This window comes from Prunus mume, linkage group LG3 (assembly GCF_029339155.1).
Source record: "Prunus mume cultivar Tortuosa linkage group LG3, ASM2933915v1, whole genome shotgun sequence".
Classification (NCBI taxonomy): domain Eukaryota; kingdom Viridiplantae; phylum Streptophyta; class Magnoliopsida; order Rosales; family Rosaceae; genus Prunus; species Prunus mume.
Window position 1 is genome coordinate 26707425 of NC_142700.1, and position 19408 is coordinate 26726832.

At 35.5% G+C, this 19408-nt stretch overlaps 1 protein-coding gene across 4 annotated transcripts; it reads right to left on the reverse strand.

The window, feature by feature from the left end:
• Positions 1-1209: 1209 nt before the first annotated feature.
• On the reverse strand, positions 1210-17562 carry SEC6. 4 transcript variants are annotated; one of them, XM_008229300.3, is made up of 25 exons: positions 17153-17562; positions 16083-16121; positions 15840-15928; positions 15613-15703; positions 14020-14109; positions 13745-13824; positions 13261-13353; positions 11864-11890; positions 11201-11308; positions 10886-11024; positions 10743-10787; positions 8551-8606; positions 7198-7306; positions 6267-6407; positions 5986-6165; positions 5501-5584; positions 5318-5404; positions 4902-4946; positions 4508-4586; positions 3261-3330; positions 2356-2443; positions 2148-2237; positions 1892-2008; positions 1736-1798; positions 1210-1595 (listed from the first exon to the last, which is right to left on the reverse strand). In XM_008229300.3, the coding sequence occupies exons 1-25, from the start codon at positions 17279-17281 to the stop codon at positions 1464-1466; spliced, it is 2271 nt and encodes a 756-aa protein (XP_008227522.1). In that variant the 5' UTR covers positions 17282-17562; the 3' UTR covers positions 1210-1463. The 4 variants fall into 4 exon arrangements, 3 of the variants coding, with proteins under 3 accessions (XP_008227522.1, XP_088904059.1, XP_088904060.1); XM_089047933.1 differs by lacking the exons at positions 15613-15703; positions 17153-17562; XR_016125064.1 differs by lacking the exons at positions 1210-1595; positions 1736-1798; positions 1892-2008 and adding an exon at positions 3057-3117 and having other exon boundaries at positions 2176-2237.
• Positions 17563-19408: the final 1846 nt, after the last annotated feature.

The window sequence follows — 19408 nt, forward strand, 5'->3', positions numbered from 1 at the left end:
TATCCGTGACTCGAAAAAACGATAATATCCTTAATATTTCATTGATATTATCGATAGTTTAGACTATGCATCAAGTTTTGGAGCCGACGAAATAAGACCAAACAACCATCGTAGAGATTCACTAAAATACCCTGCTAGGCTAGCTCAAGCTCATCCCTCGAGAAATCTGCACACAAAAAAAAATAGAAAAAAAAAATCAAAATTCCAACATTTTTTTCTTTTCAATGCCTCGAAAGTTAACTAATAAGAGCACTTTCACCCATTTGCCATGATAAATGGCAAGGGAGGTAAGGCTGTAATTCACATGAATAATGTCAGCCCTTACAAAAGGCAAAGTGTGTTTCCACACATTGCCATTGCAAAGGACAATTACTATTCACTTTAAATTATTTTTATTTTTTATACATAAATGATTAATTTTAATAGAGTTTAGGGTTTTGGCGTAGAAAGTAAATAATATGGCTAGGTATTTATATAATAAAAAAATTGTGAAATTTTTGGTCTTTTTTCCTTTTTTTTTTTTTTTAATTGGCTGCTGACTTCAACATTACATAACTTGCCCACGTGTTGGATTTACTTGTGGACTTACCCGGTTTATTGACCCACCATTTGCCTGGACTGCTTTGGCCCGCTGGAATCGCGATTTGGGGCTTAGGCACTCTTTTGACCAGGCCAGCCTCCAGCGCAAGAAGTGCTCTAAGGAAAGCCAAATTGATTGCATGGTTGTGTATAAAACCATTCTGAATTAAATTAATAAAGCATGGTAAAAGCCATGTCCACTATCCATCGCCAAAGTGTGGATGCATGCGTGTTTAAATTATCAAGAAAAAAGGAAATGATAGATCAATCTAAAGATGTTTCTTTTCACCATTTTTAGATCCAAAGCTACATAACATTCAATCTATTTTTTTATATTAATTTTTTGATACAATAAAGGACTTTGAAATAGCAAAGACCAACTAGAATAGTGGTTTGGAGCAATTGCTCAATCAGACAAGGTCCTGAATTCAAGTCCTAGCATCCGTATAGTGTGTGTGAATTTAGTATATTATTGCCCCTCAATAGGAAAGGTCCTTAGAAAAAGACTTTGAATGTGTGAAGATACATGCTCCACCACTTGAACTATAAACTCTGAATGATTGCTAAGGTACATGCTCTACCACTTGAACTATAACTCTGAATGTATAATTCAATTATCCACGCAATACATTTTAACAAAAGCAAGTTTTAATTGAAGTGAATTCAAATAATAGATGTAACTTACAAGCTCATATTTATTAAAATTAAATAAAAAAATACAAATTTTCTTCGAGAGAACAAAAATGATTAGGGAAAAGTAGCATACTTACAAAGTAATAAAACGAGAAAGATTTCAAATATACAAACGTAATTGGCAGAGCAGTTTTCCAGTCTGATACAAGAGCAAGTTTACGAGTGGGAGCAGTGCAGTAGTTGATGTTCAACTAAGTTAGCTTCCGCCATATGGATCCCTTGGAACTTGATAAACACTTCACTCTTGGAAAAACAAAACCTGATTTTGCCGGGTTCCCATTGACAAGAGAATTCTCATATATCTCTTTGCACTCTTGTACGACCTGTTTGACAAACAAATACATTACACCTCCAGGAAAATACATGATTTTAATTTTATTAATTCTTCCTTTCCTAAATAATTTGATTTTGACATATAAAGAAAAAGAAAAAAAGGGAATCGAGGTGCTAGGTTTGCTCATACCTCCTTAGCATCCTTCCGTGGTATGCCTTCTCGCAATGCAACAAGCTTCTCAACAACCTCAGGCTGCAACAGAGAGAATCAGACAACTTTGAACAAATCTTCGCAAGACAAAGATTTGCTGGAAAATACAGCAGAATATTGTTTCTTAATATTTACCGGACAGTCAGGTTGATGTTCAAGAATATTTGTGTAAATGAGGGTGAAGGTATCAAGGCTCTCTGCAGAAGCAAGCTCTCTCAAATCACTCAGTATTCTGACTCTGCTTTCAACTTTCTGTAGCCAAGTTCATGAAATCAGAATGGAAAAGCCTTAGCAACGAAAAATAGAAATATATCCCACCAATAAATGGAAAATATCTTGTCAGAATGGAAATATCTTTCACGAAACGTAAAAAACAAGGATCAGCACTTACAGAAACACTTAAATACTCCCTAAAGAAATCCATCAGAACCTCTTCATCTAATCTCATCCTCTCAATGGTCTCTTCCTTGATGTAGTTCTTCTGCAATCACAAGCATTATTAACACGATAAGTGATGAGAATAGTATGGAAGAATTCATGCTATACTGTCCAACCTACAATTAATAATAAAACAGTTAGCTATTTATCAGAAATTAAACCTGTGTTAGAAGATGATCAACGTAAACAACCACTGTTTCCTCCAAACAAGCCTCAACAAATCTCCTGAACGATCTTTCTTCAATATACCTTAAATACAGAGAAGTACAACCCAGAAAAGCATAAGTCTTTCAATTTGAAGTTGACGTACGGAAAAATAAAAAACAAAACAGAACCAACCATATCGGAGCAAACTTGTTATTTGTTCAATTATTATTTGATTCCAATGGAAAAGAGTTGCAAGAAAAGAATAGACATGATATGTGCAAAACATCATCAATTTCATCTACAGTTAAATATAAGAAGAAGTTAGATATAAGACTCTACCACTGAATCATGACAAACAGAGTTTAAACACCTTGAAATACCCAACTTAATGTTAAACTTGTGGGTCCCCCTGCAGGACCAATTTACTGAGTTTTCCAAATTAGTAAAGAAGAATATCGAAACTGTGGTCTGCGCAACTGATGATACGTTGGTTCCTTTTCATTCTCATTCTTCACAATCAGGTAGAGAATCTTAAACAGGCAAAATCTCAATGTCCAACCAGCACATGGTATCCAACTCCATCTCGCTATGGTGAAAATCCACATTAATATGTAGAACGAAAAACCAATATTAAATGGAATCTTACTGCAAAAATTAATTTATTAATTGACTGAGTAATTAAGATGGTTGTTAAACAGAAGAGGGACAAACACACTAGATTTATGAACTTAGTCCTAATGTATTCCTCTTCACTCTCCTTAACATCAAAATTATTCCTATAAGAAACTACAGATTTACCATCAGCATTAGATTTATGTTTCATAGTGTGTAGAATAAATCAAGATTATAATGAGAAAATGATAAATGTACTTAAAAAAATGAATAATGATTCACCAACGACTGAACGAAAGAAACTTACATCTTCACGTCTGCAAAATAATCACCAAAGGTTGCAACTAGATACTCAGTAACCTGTCCTTCACACCACTCTGAAAAATTGGAGAACACAACACTTAAATGGAGGATCTTATATATAAGAAGAAAAAGTAAATTCTTAATAATAGCAATACTGACAAAAATTTATCACAAAAGGTTTATAAAGAACTATTATTTTCTCACTGATCACATTGACTGTTAAAGTAGTAATTCCTATAGGGGTGTTTTACTCATAGTAATGTACTTTATTACCCTCTATTATTGTTGACCTATAGAGTATTTCACTCATAATCATGTAAAATATTTTTTTATACAAAATTATAAATATGTCCACTTGCTCCCAGACTGAGACAAGGGAAAATGCTTAATGCCCTAACTTTTTCTCCCAACTTTTTTCCCAACCTATGTGGCACTTGATAAGCAAACTCCCCCATTGCATTGAAAAATAGCCATCTTGTAGGACCCAATGTGATAGTGCCACATTGTTTGGGGAAAAAAGATTAGGATAACAAGTTGGTAAGTGTAGCACTGTCCTCAGATAATTGATTACCGCAAGATTGCTTACGTCAATCTCAATGTGGCATTTGAGTCCATTTGGTGCTGTTTGGTGTTCCACAATATGGCTCTAGTACCACTTAACATACATAGAAATAGAACATAGTTCACCTAATCTTTAGAAGGAGAAGTCTGGTATACAAAGAAACCAAGTAATGGTTTGATAAAAGAGTATTTTCTTTTCTGATACTATGGGTAACTTACTAATAACCCTTCCTCTTTGCTAAATATATTTTTAAACTTCAACCGAAGAGTAATTGCTGATCTTTAATGTTCCCACATGATCTTTTCACATTCCTCATTAATTTCTAAGTTTTCTCTTGTCCTAATTAATTTCTTTGTATTAATTAAATGCAATAAATGTTTTGCTTCAGCAGACTGGCTTCTCCTATTCAAAAAGGAAGAAATGAGAAACAAGATGAGGCAGAGATATGAGTACATATGCAAGTGTCTTAGAAAAATAGCTTAAACAAGCATATCTTCAATTTGTTAAAACTTCAACACCATAAATAGAAGAACCAGTGACTATATGAAAATTTTTACTGGCAAAAGAGAAACAAGGAGGGAGGGAAGTGGAAGAGAGAGAGAGAGAGAGAGAGAGAGAGAGAGAAAGAGAGGATGAAAAATATTGATTACAATAAAATTACTGCGACACCAGCGAGTAAATTACCTTACCCTTCTGATAAAGCTTGACAAGTAAATCCTGCACTCCTGGATCTTCAAAGATAACACTGACGGTTTGATGCACGGCTTCCTACCATCAATTTGGAAATATGATTAAAAACTGTGTGATCCACAGAAGATATGCAACATTTTAATACTTATATGTGACATGCATTTATTAGAAAATATAGTGGGGAGAGGGTAGGCCATAAGGGGTTCAACAAAAAAAAAGCAAGCCATGCATGCTAAAGTTGGAACTTTTTACGAGGTATGGCACTATATCTTGATGAAATATCATAATAAACACAAGTTACAACACAGCAGCAGAAGATATGTGAAACATATGAAGAAAGAAAAAAACATAATATTCCGTACCAAAAAGAACACACTTCAACATACAAAATACCTTTGCAACCTCTAAGAAACCTTTGCATGTGTCTTCAAAGTTGACCTGTAAAAATGTAAAGGAAAAATTGATATGATCGTTGTAATCTCACAACCAACCCACAATGCTACATTTGTGCATCTTAAGTTGCTTATGCATAAGACTTTCTAATTACAGTAACCTATTGAGGATCTTAGTTTGGCACGCTCTCTCTGTATCAATGTAGCCCCTATTTAGTGCAAGTCACTCAATAAACTCATTAATTGAAACCCAAAAGGACAGGCTCGGAATATTATATCAGACTAGTAAAGAAACAAATTACCTGGATACAACGAAGTTTTAAATAGAAAGATTGAAAACGAAGAAACACAGGGATAAAATAAAAACAACCAAGTTGAATACAGAATTAATAAAAAGAACTAAGACGGATATGGTACCTGCTCAGCATAGTTTTGTGGAAGAGCTTCCAAAGTGCTATTACTTAGCTCCATTGCAAGATCATAGCAGCGCAAGTTGTTGTTAACCTGCATACAAATTTAATAGAAAAGCCCAAAAGTAGATTACTTTTCATCCAATCAATAAAATACAGACAAATGGTAAATTGTAAGAGAGCCACAAACCATTGCGCATAAAGGTTCCAAACCAATTTCTGAAGCAGGTTCTTCAAGTCTCTGCCTTTCAGCAGCTTGAAAATCAATCATTACCTGCAAAATCACAAAAACCAATATTACAGGACATTATTATTATTATTATTATTATTATAACAAATGAAGAAGCATTATTAAACTTTTTTTTCTGTAAGAATTATTAAATCAGGGCAACCCAAGGAAGAACATTAGCACATCCGGGAAACTTAGAGCATTAGCAAATTAAGGGAGGGAATCAATACGCATCTAAGATCAGTATATTGACAGACACATAATGTACGCAACTTTCTATCAAGGCTGTACCAGTTTAGATGGCACACCGATGAACTTGCGATATTTTATTCAAGAAAAGGTGTTAACATTGCAATAAATGTTATGAACTGCACTATACCCATGCTGGTAGAAATCATGAAATCTCACTATACTAGTACTTAGCATGAAATCATAGCTGAAATGACCTGAATAATTGCCAAGGCAATTCTGTACAGCATGAGATCAGTGCTATTATCACGAACAATTTGCACTTGCTCTCCTAGGATCCTGAATAAATCAACAGCAGCTGGTGTATATAGCTTCCCATCTTCTGTTTTCTTTGGTGGCTGTACCTTATCGGCTTCTAAGATATTCAAGTACCATTTCTGGAAGTGTATGTGCAAAATTATAGTAAGATGTCAGAATTTTACACCCAAAAAAAAACCTAAAATAAAGCACAAGAGAATTATAAGTAAAATATTTCTACCCTTGTTGTAGCTTGCATTCTCTCAACATATGAATTCATAAGGGGATCCATGGAACCACTCTCAGAACACACTTGAGCAAGGGACTCATCAACCCCAAGCCCAATCAGATTTTCTTGGTATTCAACCACCCAACCAGTTACCTAGTTCCAAATAAGAGAGGACAATGCAAAGAGGAACTAAGAAATTCAAATTGTAAGATGAAATTCTGTTACATGAAGAATAGACAGTAATGAAAGATACTTTCACAAGTAAACTACTACCAGCTCAAGCCAAACCAAGTGTCAAGGAAAAATCCTGATAGCAATGTAGAATAGGATGGCTAAAAAACTATATGAAACCTGCTAGATAATAAAAATATTTTTGCAACCCTTTTAGGATTATGATTAATACATTTCATTCTCTCCCTATTTTATCAACACATCTAAGCCCATTTCCTGATATCAAAATTTAGTATTGTGATTCTTATTACTTCAATTTTACTTACTTTTCACATAAAGAACCTTGAATGTTTTTTTTTTCTTTTAATTACATAATGACTTCAACCTATGATCTAGTCCTTTCCCCTCCCCTCCCAATGACTTGAGCTAAATATTTGAATGTATTTACTACAGAGTACAGCAGAATGAACAATCTTTGTCAAATAAAAATAAAAAAATAAAAGAAAATATCGAATACAATCTCAGCACCATTCCACTTTTCTTAGTATACACATGTTTTCAAGCAATAACAGCGCAAAGAATTTGATTCTTTGGGGACAATGTACTTTGAAAACAAATAATCGATGTGTGCCTATGCTAATAAGTCACCAATCAACCAGCTACTGTTTATAATTAGTTTAACTGTATAACGCACAAGGTTGGTTCTCATAGAAAGCAAACTTTTCTGCATGTGAAATGCGAATTTGAAACAAATAAGCAATCAGAAGAGTACCTTTAAAATCTCTATGTTCGTCATTTCATTTGCCCTGTCACTGAGTAATCTAAGCATTTGAACGAATCGCTCAGTATACAGATTGACCATTAGTTGGAATATTTCATATCTGCCAAAATGAAGTTGCCATCAAATTGACAGAACATTTAACTAGGATAGTTTTTCTGCTTTCAGAATTCATAGTATGCTCATATGTGTAATATAGGCATGCATCCACTTTCTAGAGCACTTGATTCTTCGGATCAATTATGTAAGCTTGATATACAGCCAGCATAGTATTTGAGTTCTGGGTTCAAAACCTCTCATTCCAGAGTCCCCCAGTTATCTATAAATTGTGTGTAGGATAAGTGTGTTTCACACGTGTAGGAAGAAACTAAATATATGTTTTCTGTCTGTCTATCCACGTGCAAGATGATACTGCAGATGAGGAGAGCGTTAGCTTAATATAAATCATAGGCTGATTCCCTAATAGCTTAACATTTTGGATGTTGCGATAATCTAACAAATTAGAATGGACTTTGACAATTAACTCATTTCAGAGAGTCAACCTTATGACTATAGCAGATATCGATAAGAAAAGACTGCACATGCACCAGTTGCAATGAACATGATTTCTGGTCTTTTATCTCTTTTGAAAGTATATTTGGGATAAGTAATTGTATGTCCATAGAATCTTAGAATCTTTGCCAGGAAGGCATTAAGCTGCTTGTCTACAAGTAAAACAAGTAGTGGAAAGACAACAAACTACAACCATTCCTTTTTATTTCCTCGTTTGGAAAACTCTAGAACCCCTATTCCCAAATTTTAACTTCTGTTCTTAGTCGTTAGATTCATTACTAGTGTTGAGAAGTTTTCTTTGACCAGCATTCACGCACCAACATTCTGTTAGCGTTGAGCTTGATCAGAAAACAATATGCTGCATAAAAATTAACACTGTTCCACTTTACAATTTTAACTCCCTTAATTAAAGTTTTTCTTTGGTCAAAATTCTGATCGAAAGACTGAGAGACATACAGCCTCTCTCTTCAGCCCTAACAACAAAGTAGAATATCATTTGGTATGCTAAGTCACTTCTGAGCTACAGTGCCCTATCCAACTGTTACTACCAACAAACGAATGAAATTCTCACCAACATCAAAATTACAAAACATAAAGCGTTTTCCAAGGGGTAGAGATGGATAACTTTGAACAAAAGCTTAAAATGACTTGAGACATTTTGTTGTACAATAATGTTTGATGAAATTTGATTCTAAGATCTATCCTAGACCAAAGAGACCCTTTCAGAACCTGAGCCAAGGCAAACAGATGTAGTAACTCAAAGGTCATAAACCAAGGAAAACAGAGAGTGCAAACCTTGGGGGGAAACAAGGGGCCACATGGTCATATATATCTCCAAGCTCTTCTCCAATCTAAAACATTAAAAAGAAAAAAGGAAGGTGAATACATCATAAAAGATAAGTAAAAGACAAGAAAACCAATCACTAACACCAACAAGTATGAACAACATGATGCTACACCAAATGTACAATTCAACAACCTTAATAAGAAACAAGCTAAAACGAAATCAAACATCTTTAGCCGCCATACATCTCATAAGGTAGGAAAGGGTAAAAATATATGGAAATGAAGAAACGTGATTCCTTCTCAAACAGAATTTAACCTAACAAATAAAAGCTGCTCACATTTGTTATGGTAGAATGAAATGACTCTAAGCCTTAACTGCGCACAAATTCTCTCTAGTGGCAATGCATATCACATTTGATGCAAGCAAGCAAACGCATTTAATGGAGGGGCTAGTGGGCAGAGCAGGTGTGGTGATTTCCAGTTTGCAATTTTTGGAAGACACTATATTGTTCTTGTCTGGGGACATATGCAGAAATAGACCAACCTTTTATTAGTTTTGGAAGTTTTTGTGCATTGTTGGGTTTAAGAATTAACAAAGCCAAGTGTGCCCTAGTGGGTATAAATACACAAGGGAAAGAAGCGAACGGTTTAGAGGGTTACGAAGGTGGTCATGGACTACAGAAATTTGGGACTTCCACTGGGAAGTAACCAGCGATCAAACAGCTTTTGGAATCTGGTGGTGGAGAAAGTAGGGAAATTACATTGGAATAATGGAACTTCTGTCAAGAGGAGGCAGGTTAACTTTGATACAATCAGTTTTAAGTAACTTGTCATATGGGAGAAGGCTTCTCGAGTAAAAGGGAAGGGTAGTCTGGGAACTATTAATTTTGTTACGAAAAACAAGGATTTATTTGGGAAGTTATTATGGAGATTTCCATTAGAAAGGGATTATTTATTTGCTATTGCCATTATGGGTGGGATGCTAAATAAGGAGTGTTCAAGTCGCTGCCGTTGCAAAGACATGTCCCAAGACCATGATTCTTTTTCTTCTTGCCATCAGTTTGTAGTGGCAAATAGGGAATGGGCAAGGTTTTGAGTTACCCTTTTTGTATATAGATTGTCCAGCTTTCATAATGTTTCCCATTGCTCAATTTTTACTCAAATCTTTTCTTCCTTTCAGTTGGGATTTTGGTTTACAAATAAATTTAAACGAACCTGAAATTGGTGAGATCACATTTTTTTTATAAGAACAAATTTTATTAAATAAAAATTACAACCAGTTCAGGCGACAAGATGTCCCCCAAATAAGAAAACTAACTGCTAACAAATCTAATGAGAACATAATTGCAATGACTGGAAATTCTCCCTAAATAACAGCTGATGGTACTTTAGGAGGTACTTCGGTGCACATGGTGAACCAGTGGGGAGAGAGGAAAACAGTAGGTTTTCTCCTCTGAACCATGTCGCAAGTGTTGACCCTACCAAGAGCAATCTGCAACTCGTACATTGAGTGGTACTTTAGCCTTCCAAACCATGGAAGAGGGAAGGAATGGTGATGATAAGAAGATTAAGAGGGGCTTTGAGAATGGGGTGGAGGCTTTATAGGACAAAGGTACGCTTTTGGTCTTCACTTTGGGCTTTAATGTCTTCTGAGTTTCGGCTTGGGACATACCATTTTCTTCTAGTTTCCTGATTTGAGAACAGCTGTTTTATAAGAGTCTAATTTGTGTTTTGAATCCTGATAATTGTTAGAAATTGTATCGTTTGCTTTATTTAGGGTTTAGTTTTCATTGATGTATTGTTGTGGTAGACAAGTCGTCCATCATGGCTGTACTTCTCTTTGTTTCTAATGCGAATCTGTGCTTGTCCTTGTTTCTAATGCAAATCTGCTTATCCACAAAATAAATAAATACAAGCTTGCAGGTGTGTGAAATATGAGGGACTTAATTGAGAATTCAAAGCTCCTCCTATTTCTTTCTACCCAAATTACACAAAATACCAAAACTTTGATCCATATTCCCATTGTTTCAATAATTTTTACCAATATTTCCCAAGATATCAATATTTCTGTTGACATTTCAAAATAATCAAACTATCGATATTTCCCCTGACATAATTTACATTATTGATTCCAGACCACACAAAAATCAATGAAAAATCTTATCATACTATCAAGAAGATTAATAGTCAAGTGTGTGTACCGTTCGAGCTTCCTCTAATGCTGCCTTAAGATCCTCGAAAACAAGCTGTTCCAGAAATTACAGTAAGAATAAGATATAGTAAACAAGAAGTCACGATAGTTTTCTCTCAGCAATATGTGGCCAAATGATTATTTGAAACGTACCTCTGTCAGAAGCCTGTTGAATCGTCCTTCAACAGTCTTCCTTATTTGCTCATAGCATTTGTCCTTGTAGCCTTTGCCTTGAAAATTCAATTTCTGCTGTGTCAGGTTTCTTGAAGAAGCCGTTGCCGTGGTAGACTTTCTGCAGGCCATAATTCCAAAATAATGCAATTAGATGCCAAGTATGGTTTGAAGTCATATACATGAAAAATCGGTACGTTAGCATTATATTGGTTAATAGCATGAGAAGATTCATAAGATTCAAACACCAAGGAGAGAGATCATGCATAAAACTGAAAATCAATTCAAAATAGTTACTTGGCAGTTCTACGAGGATTTGCAATTGATGCCATGGCACCACCTCCTTCAGCCTCAGCTGCTTCTTCAGCAAGTTGTTGGTCAAGGATTTCTTGCATTTCAACAACCCTAGAAGAAGAATAGAATGGTTATGACACTATTGGATTACAAGAACTGAATAAAAGATAACGAACACCAAAAGCATTGCCATGTACACTCTCACTGTGAAATCACCATATGAAACCCACAATTTTATAAACAGAAAATATGGAACTCGGAGCTTTGAGAAAATACATAATGACCTCTAATTGAACCCAAAAATTAGAATACAATAGCAAGAAGAAGAAAAGGTTTTAAAGCCAAGGAAACAGGAGTAAGCTTTGTTGCCAAGACTCGAGTAAATCTTGCTTAATGGAAACAACTGTTTTTATAAGGAATTTTGTACACAAGATAGAGTGGTTAATTTTAAAAACATAGGTGTCTATCAAGGATCTCTGAAATCAAAGGTCAAGAAGAAAATTTAAATTAAAACTTTTGAGATTTTGTCTAAAAAGGAAAAAGGTAATTTGAACAAATACATACACAACAGATATTAGTAATTTAACCGCTAAGGCTAAAGAAAAAAGTATACTTCAGCTCAGCATACAAGAAGACAATTACAGAAAATGTTTCCCTGATACATACCTTAAAGCACGAACCAATGTTGAAGGGCTGCAAAAAGGACAAAATGAGCATTAGATCAGGTAATAATTAGAACAACATATAAATATATATATATATATATATATATTAAGGTCTCAGGATGCTTCAGTGCATTTGGTAATCTGAAACAATTATACATAAAGAAAGAAAATTAAGGCAAAAATAGTATGGAAAAACGGAGAGAATTTCTGACACTTACTCTGAAGACGACACTAACAGCATCATAAGCAAATCTTTTATCATCAAGCAAGAAAGTTAAAGCTCTGTAGGGGTGTAGCGTGTTAGTCATCCTTTGGGTCATATGGTTGGAAATAGATAGAAGAAATTTTTAAGGTTTTAGAGGGTTGGGGACGAATGAAGTTTGGGATAAGGCCAGATTTAATTCAGTCATCTCTTTGGGCCATACAGAATTCAAGGATATTCTTCTTGACTGATAGGTTGCAGTATGTTAGGATCATTTAGTTAGTGTTTGGGGTGTTTGAATGTTTGATTTATTCTTTTTCCATCTTACTGTATGTCTTTGGAGTGGATTCCTTGTCCACTGATGTGTAATACTATTAGAATTAATAAACCTCATTTCTTGTACCAAACAAAAACTAACAAAAATGAGTAAAACACATAAATTCCAGCATTAAAGCTGTTAAATAACCCGCCTTCTAGATCTTGTTCTTTGATGTAACCAACAGGCAATAGACTAAACTAGCAAATATTAAAACACTTAGAAACACACAAGAATTATACTGGTTCGGTAGAACTTTTGCCTACGTCCAGTTGTGATTTCTCTAGGTAGAGAAATCACCGCTCCTTTGATTAATAATAGAGATTACAGAACTTTTGCAACCCTAGAACTAATCTCAAAACTCTTGGCTGTCTCTGGCTGTTTTTCCTCTCTAAAAATAAGCCTTGCCACACCCTATTTATAGATATAGAGTTGGCTTACATGTCCCAAGGCTGATTGGATTCCTATTCCTAAGTGGATTAGGAAATTACACTTATCCAAATCCTAATAGACTTCTAGAAATCCAAACCTAAATTGAATAAGGAAAACTGAAATTCTTTCCTAATCCCTCTAGGACAAGAACTGGTATACCTCTAATTTTCCTAAAACAATCCTACACCAACTAGGACACATTTGACGAGCCAAAATCCTAACAAAAGCACCCCTAAGAAGTATATAAAACATGAACCTCAATCACTGCAGGAAATTCTATAGATCATTTAAATAAGAAACATCACCTAGAGCAGCTTCAAATGTGGTTGCAAAAAGTAAATTCGAACTCTAAATAGAACAAACAACCATAAATTTTAACGGCGCATATGCCAAGAGGAACAAGAACAATCACACTATTAAACCATTATTCATATCATAGAGACAATACCTTTCTTTGGAATGATTATAGAAGTTGGAAACATGGCCCCACAATGTCTTCTCAAATGTCTCCCAGGTCCTATCAACATCTTCAAAATATTCTCTAATATGCACCAAATAAAAAATTAAAAAAGAAATAAGTCATCAAGCCTCAAATCACAAACTGTGCCTCGAAAACATCAAATAGATAAAACAAACAGGTACAAATGTCATCATCATGGCCATTATCATTACCCAACAACTTATCAAGCCAACCCCAATGTTCAAATCGACCCAAACAGAACCACATAATCTGCTTAGACGATTTTGCTTCTGCAAATACTGATCAACAACATCATATTGTCTCACTCGCTCGCTAAGGGTTCGAAAACCAGTATAACCTCAGAAAAGGATTATGAAGGACTGACAAGTAGTTAGAGCTCATCATAGGTATTGAGATTACCAAAAAGAACTATAAATGCCACAGTGAGGTAGAGAAGAGGATGCATGTATACCTAAGCCTGGCAACCTCTTCCTTGTGAGATCCTGCAGCTGCTAATGCAAACCTCCGCTTTCCATCAAGAGCTGTTAACCTCTATAGCAAATATGAAAATGAAAAGATTGGACCATAAAGATACAATTAATGTGCAAATTTTGCTGAGCTATCTTAATTGATAAGTTAATTTAACGATGACAAATATAGAGCTGAAACCAAAATAACCAAAAGTTTAAGAAATTAGGCCCAAATGAAAGAGGTGTAACAGACTAAAAATTGCAACATTACTTTTACCTCATATGTATTAATGAGTTCTTTATCATCACTCAAAGAATCCCGTGCCTCAGCGGCTTCAACAGAAATTGACATCATACCCTCAACATCCTACCAAAGATCAAGATTAACTAGTGAGCACCAAAGAACAATGCAAGATATCACCATTTCAATACGTCCCGAAGCTTCACAGATATAGGTTCAAACTTTTTTTTTTTTTTTTTTTTTTTTGTATAGGAAAGGAATGAATGTGTTAAGAAAAATATGGAAGTATGCAATGAAATTGGACCAGAAGTGAAAAACAAGATACAACCCTCAAACTACAAGAAAATTAAGAACAGAGCAGACACAAAACATCAACCATCCTAATCCAGAAAACATCAATAAGCAAAAATCAAACATACAATATTAAAACTCCCACCCAAACTAGAAGAAAACCACTAAAGGCAATATCTCTAAAATGTTTAGGTAAAATTCGAAAAGAGTAAATCCAGATTTTCCTGAGTTCCAATCTAATGGATGAGAGTTTGTTGTGTTGTTGAATTTTTAAAAAGAAGTACATCTAGATTTGTACTTAACCAAATATATATCTATATATATATTCAATATTATTAACACAAATGAATAGTCGCCTTCTAGCCCAATGGTTTCCCTTTTTTCAAAGAGTAATAATACAAAGGACATGAGAACAAACCCTAGAATTTGGATACCAAATGATGTGTCACTGCCCTGTGAAGTTGTCTTTGGCTTAAGTTGTTTAGAGAAACAAGCCGAGTTTTCCAAGGGACTGTTTTTCCTTTCTTTGTGAGAGCCATAAAATGATATGCAAGGATAAGAAGGAAAAACTCATGTGGGGCTGTATGGTGTTGGCTGTGCTTTGGGTGGTTTGGGTAGAGAGAAGGTATTGGAAGACTACATTGGTGTAGAGGTTGAGGAGTTATGGGGAAGTTTGTTTTTGGTCAGCTCTCTGAGCGTTCTCCAGAGATTTAGTGGTTTATCTTTCTCAATTATTTTCCCAGATTGGCATGCTGCAGTGCATAAGTTCGGTCTTTTATTTCTTTCATTTTGTCTTCTGTAGTGGCCCTCTTGTCCACTATCTTTTCCCTTTGTAACTTTATTTTATTTTATTTTATAGCAATAAAATTGTCTTTACAAAAAATAAGAAATTGATGTTTCAGTGCTTTATTTGTGCATATAGGCTCTAACTGAAACTCATTCATTTATAACAAATAAGACACGGACATATTTTTCTTTTTAAAAAGAAACATAATTTTATTAAAGTAGGAAGCTTATTACAAAGAGTGGATAAGGAATCCACAATTTGGGAATGAACAAATAAAAACAAGTACAACTCCAAAATTAAGAGCCTAAAAAAATAAGACACTGACCTGCCACATCATTTGGTAACTAAAATTTGGAAAAGGTTATGCTGACTCTAATATTATTGTTACTTTAAATGGGAAATTCAAGCATTTCAAGGTATCTCAGTCAAAAGAGAAAGAAAATCTGACAAGAAACTATTAATCCTTCTGTGTTATACACATTGCAGGCACACACACATACAGAGAATGATCATGACTCACAAAATATGTACACAAGGAAAGGCTTGCCAACCTTCAGGGTTGTATTCAAGTTATTCCTTGCATTGCTAAGGAGCTTTATCTTATCATGGTTTTCAATCAATGTTTGGCATTCTTGACATAGCCTGATGACAAGGAAATCATAACCACCAAAAATTATGAACAGATCAATGCTGTGCAATTGCTTAGGCATAGCAAGTAACATACAAAAATAATCTCCTTTAAATCATAAAGCCTCTAGAATTTCCATAAACAACATACTTTTCAATAGAAACAAAGTTTTCACGGAGTTGGTTTATTGATTTTTGAGATAAGGACAGGGATTCCAGCCCAGCTTGTGCTTGTTCAACCTGCATGCAAAGCACTACCACGTAAGACACTTGATATTAATTAAAGAGCCCACCTTTCTCACCTCCATAAACGTATCATGTAAGACTTGACTCACTATCAATAAGAAACTTTAATCATGACCAACGAAATATGGATTAAAGTTTGTGCATGTACCTGCTCGGCAACCATAGTGCTAAGTTGTGCATCATTAGCCTGACAATAAAGAACAGCTTTCAAAAGGCAAGTTGATTATAAAAGAACTTCAATATTGCAAAAGGTAATGCCACTAATCAACGAATGTGTTTGCATGTCTGTGCGTGTGTATCATTATCAGACTATCATGTGTGGCACTTCAGCAGAAGCAGCTACCAGAAACAAAATTAATGCCGACAGCACCAACTGACCACCACTTATCTGAAAACATAAATTACTTAAAACTTGAACCCCAATATGCTACAGTTCATGTTTAATGCATGAACTGCTTTATCAATGTTAACTTTATTTCAATTCAACTACCATGCCATGAATTGGTTAACTTGATCTTGTGCTTTAAAATTCGACGTAAAATTTTTTATTATGTAAAATCTACTGTAGAAATTGAAGAGATATATCATATCATGAAAATAACTTGTTGATTTTAATCATTTAAAATCATCTTTGGCCATCTCCTAAAAATGCAACATATATTGCATGAGATTATATTCATCCTTTCCTCTACTTCTAAAGCCATTGCTCTAGAGATCTTTATCCATGGTGTCACAGCCAGTCCCACTGAACCACAACTCTACTTTTCCTACTAAAGACATTGTAGATGTCGCAATTTCTGTGCAACTAAAACCATCATAAACAACCCTTAAAAACACTGGCCTAGATAGCTTTTATGTTATGTGTCACAACCATCCCAACCACTGTTCTTTTCTCCCAACTCAACACATTATAAATCTAGCACATCAATCCAACAATCAGTAAACCAAGATTACCAAACACACAAACTATTCACACCACCAATCAGTGCTTACTAGAGAAACGAATTTAGGTCAACAATTGTTACTGCACAATCAAATTAAAGAACAATATACTCCAATTACAAAGTTCTTCAAAACTCTAATAAGAGACAGCAACATTATTCTTGCCCCACTATTCATATTCAAAAAACATAGTCAAATAGACAGAATTATAAGACACATTTAGAGTTTTCATTTCAAAATGGAAATATAATTTTTAAAAACAAAACAAGAGGGGACCTGTTGGCGAGCAATGTAATCGGCCTTGATGGAAGCTATGGACTGAAGGAGTTCAGGAAGAGGCAAGAGCTTGGCAACCTCACGAACCGCTGATTCCTTAGCTTCCACACCAAGATCCTCCACCATCATCTTCTTCTTCTTCTACTTTCCACAATTTCAATTACTCACAGATTAAAAACCCTAATTAAAATTGCCCCTATACAAAGCCTAAATTAGGCTACCCAAAGCCCAGTTCGGGTGAGACAGAGGAGAAGAACAATTAATGAGACGAAAGGGCGACAGTCTGAGTTTGATCTTTAGACTCAGAGCTTGGAGAAGCGAGGGAGTTGTGGCGGAGACGAAACAGAGAGAGAAGAAAAAGAAGAAAAGAAAACTGTTGCAGAAGAAATGAGAGACGAGAAGCGAGATGTGGCTGGCTGGCTCAGATGAAAGAGGGAAGACGGAAAATGGGTTTCCGTGCAGCCGGTTCTATTCTATAAGTATAGAATCGGCCTCATGTGCCAATCATACGATGCCACATGTACTTTTCCCAACAGAAAAACCAAAGTTCATTTTTTTTGGTCAACACGGCTTTTTTCGATTTTTTTGACTCGTTGGGCTTAATTTCCCGATTCTCTGGCTCAAATGCCCACCCTAGAGATCTCGCGCGAAAGTCTAAGCGAAGAAAAGTGCTATTTACGTGAATAGTGTCGGCTGCGTTAATGGTTCACGAGAGTCTAGCAAGTCTAAGAAATTACTATTCATTGTACTTTATTTCCTATTTTTATACTTTAAACCATTAATTTTGATAATCTTTTATAATTAAATTTTGGATAAGATTTTCACCCTCTAAAATTATGCCACGTGTCCCATGTCGATACGATTTTCAGATATTGAAAAAAATTATAATATCATATTTCAGATAAAATTTTCACCTCTAAAATTGTGCTACGTGTCCAATGTCGATAAGATTTTCAGATATTTTTAAAAATTATAATCTCAGATTTAGGATAAGATTTTCACCCTCTACAATTGTGCCACGTGTCAAATATCAAATAAGATTTTCAGATATTTTTAAAAAATTATAATCTCAGATTTTAGATAAGATTTTCATCCTCTAAAATTGTGCCACGTGTCATCTCTATCTTCTAAATCTCTCTATAAAACTACACCATCAACTCATACCTCTCACACCATCTCTTATATATTTCTTCATTTCTCGGATTTTAGAAAACACATTCTACTCTCAATGTCAAACTTGTCGAGGGTGTTGGAGAGGCAACAAACAAAGGGAAGAAATCCGGCTTAGACGTGCTCAAGAAGATCGGGCCTGATGAAGAAGAGGAACAACCGCGCAGCCGGTGTGTATAATGGATCAATCAAGGCAACACCGTCGTCGTCGTGCCCCGAATGTGGACAGACGTAGGGAGTCTTGGGGTAAGAATCTCATGGAGGATTATTTTATCCCAAATTCGTTATATCCTGCTTCTAAGTTTCGAGAAAGATATAGAATGCAGCCACATTTGTTCCAAAAAATCATGCATGATATTTGTAATTACGACACATACTTCATTCAAAAGCATGATGTTGTTGGAGCTTTGGGTCTTATCCGGAGCAAAAACTTACAATGCTGCAGATGCTTGCTTATGGGTCATCTGCAGAGCAGTGGATGAGATTGCAAGGATGGGAAAATCTCTGTCCTAGAGTGCTTGGTGAGATCGTGATGCAGTGGAAAATTTGTACACGAGGGAGTACCTTCGCAAACCCACGCCAAGAGACCTGCAACGGCTTCTACAAAAAGGCGAGGCTCGAGGTTTCCTGGAATGATTGGAAGCATCGATTGCATGCACGGTGGAAGAACTGCCCTCTGCTTGGCAAAGGGAGTACGGGAATCGGAAGGGCCAAAAAGTATAATTTTGGAGGCCGTAGCTTCATTCGATTGTTGGGTTTGGCATGCCTTCTTCGGGGTTGCGGATCTCGAATGACCTCAATGTCCTTGGTCAATCCCTAGTGTTCGACGAGGTATCATTCCCCCAGTCACGTACCAAATCAACAATACCGTTTACTCGTGCGTACTACCTTGCGACGGAATTTATCCTAAGTGGACGACATTCGTGAAAACAATTCAATCCCCAATCCGAGAAGGAAAGAAATTTTGCTTCCTTTCAAGAAGGTTACAGGAAAGACGTGGAGAGGTGTTTCGGTATCTTGCAAGCTCGTTGGGCAATTATTAAAGGTACCGCTCGGATGCTAGATGAGGAGGTGCTGCGGAGTATT

Coding starts and splice junctions, on each gene's coding strand:
- SEC6 (XM_008229300.3), bottom strand. CDS start 17,281: ATGATGGTGGAGGATCTTGGTGTGGAAGCTAAGGAATCAGCGGTTCGT. Junction 11,309..11,863: donor ACATTGGTTCGTGCTTTAAG/GTATGTATCAGG, acceptor TTCTTCTTCTAG/GGTTGTTGAAATGCAAGAAA. Junction 8,607..10,742: donor CATTAGAGGAAGCTCGAACG/GTACACACACTT, acceptor TTAATGTTTTAG/ATTGGAGAAGAGCTTGGAGA.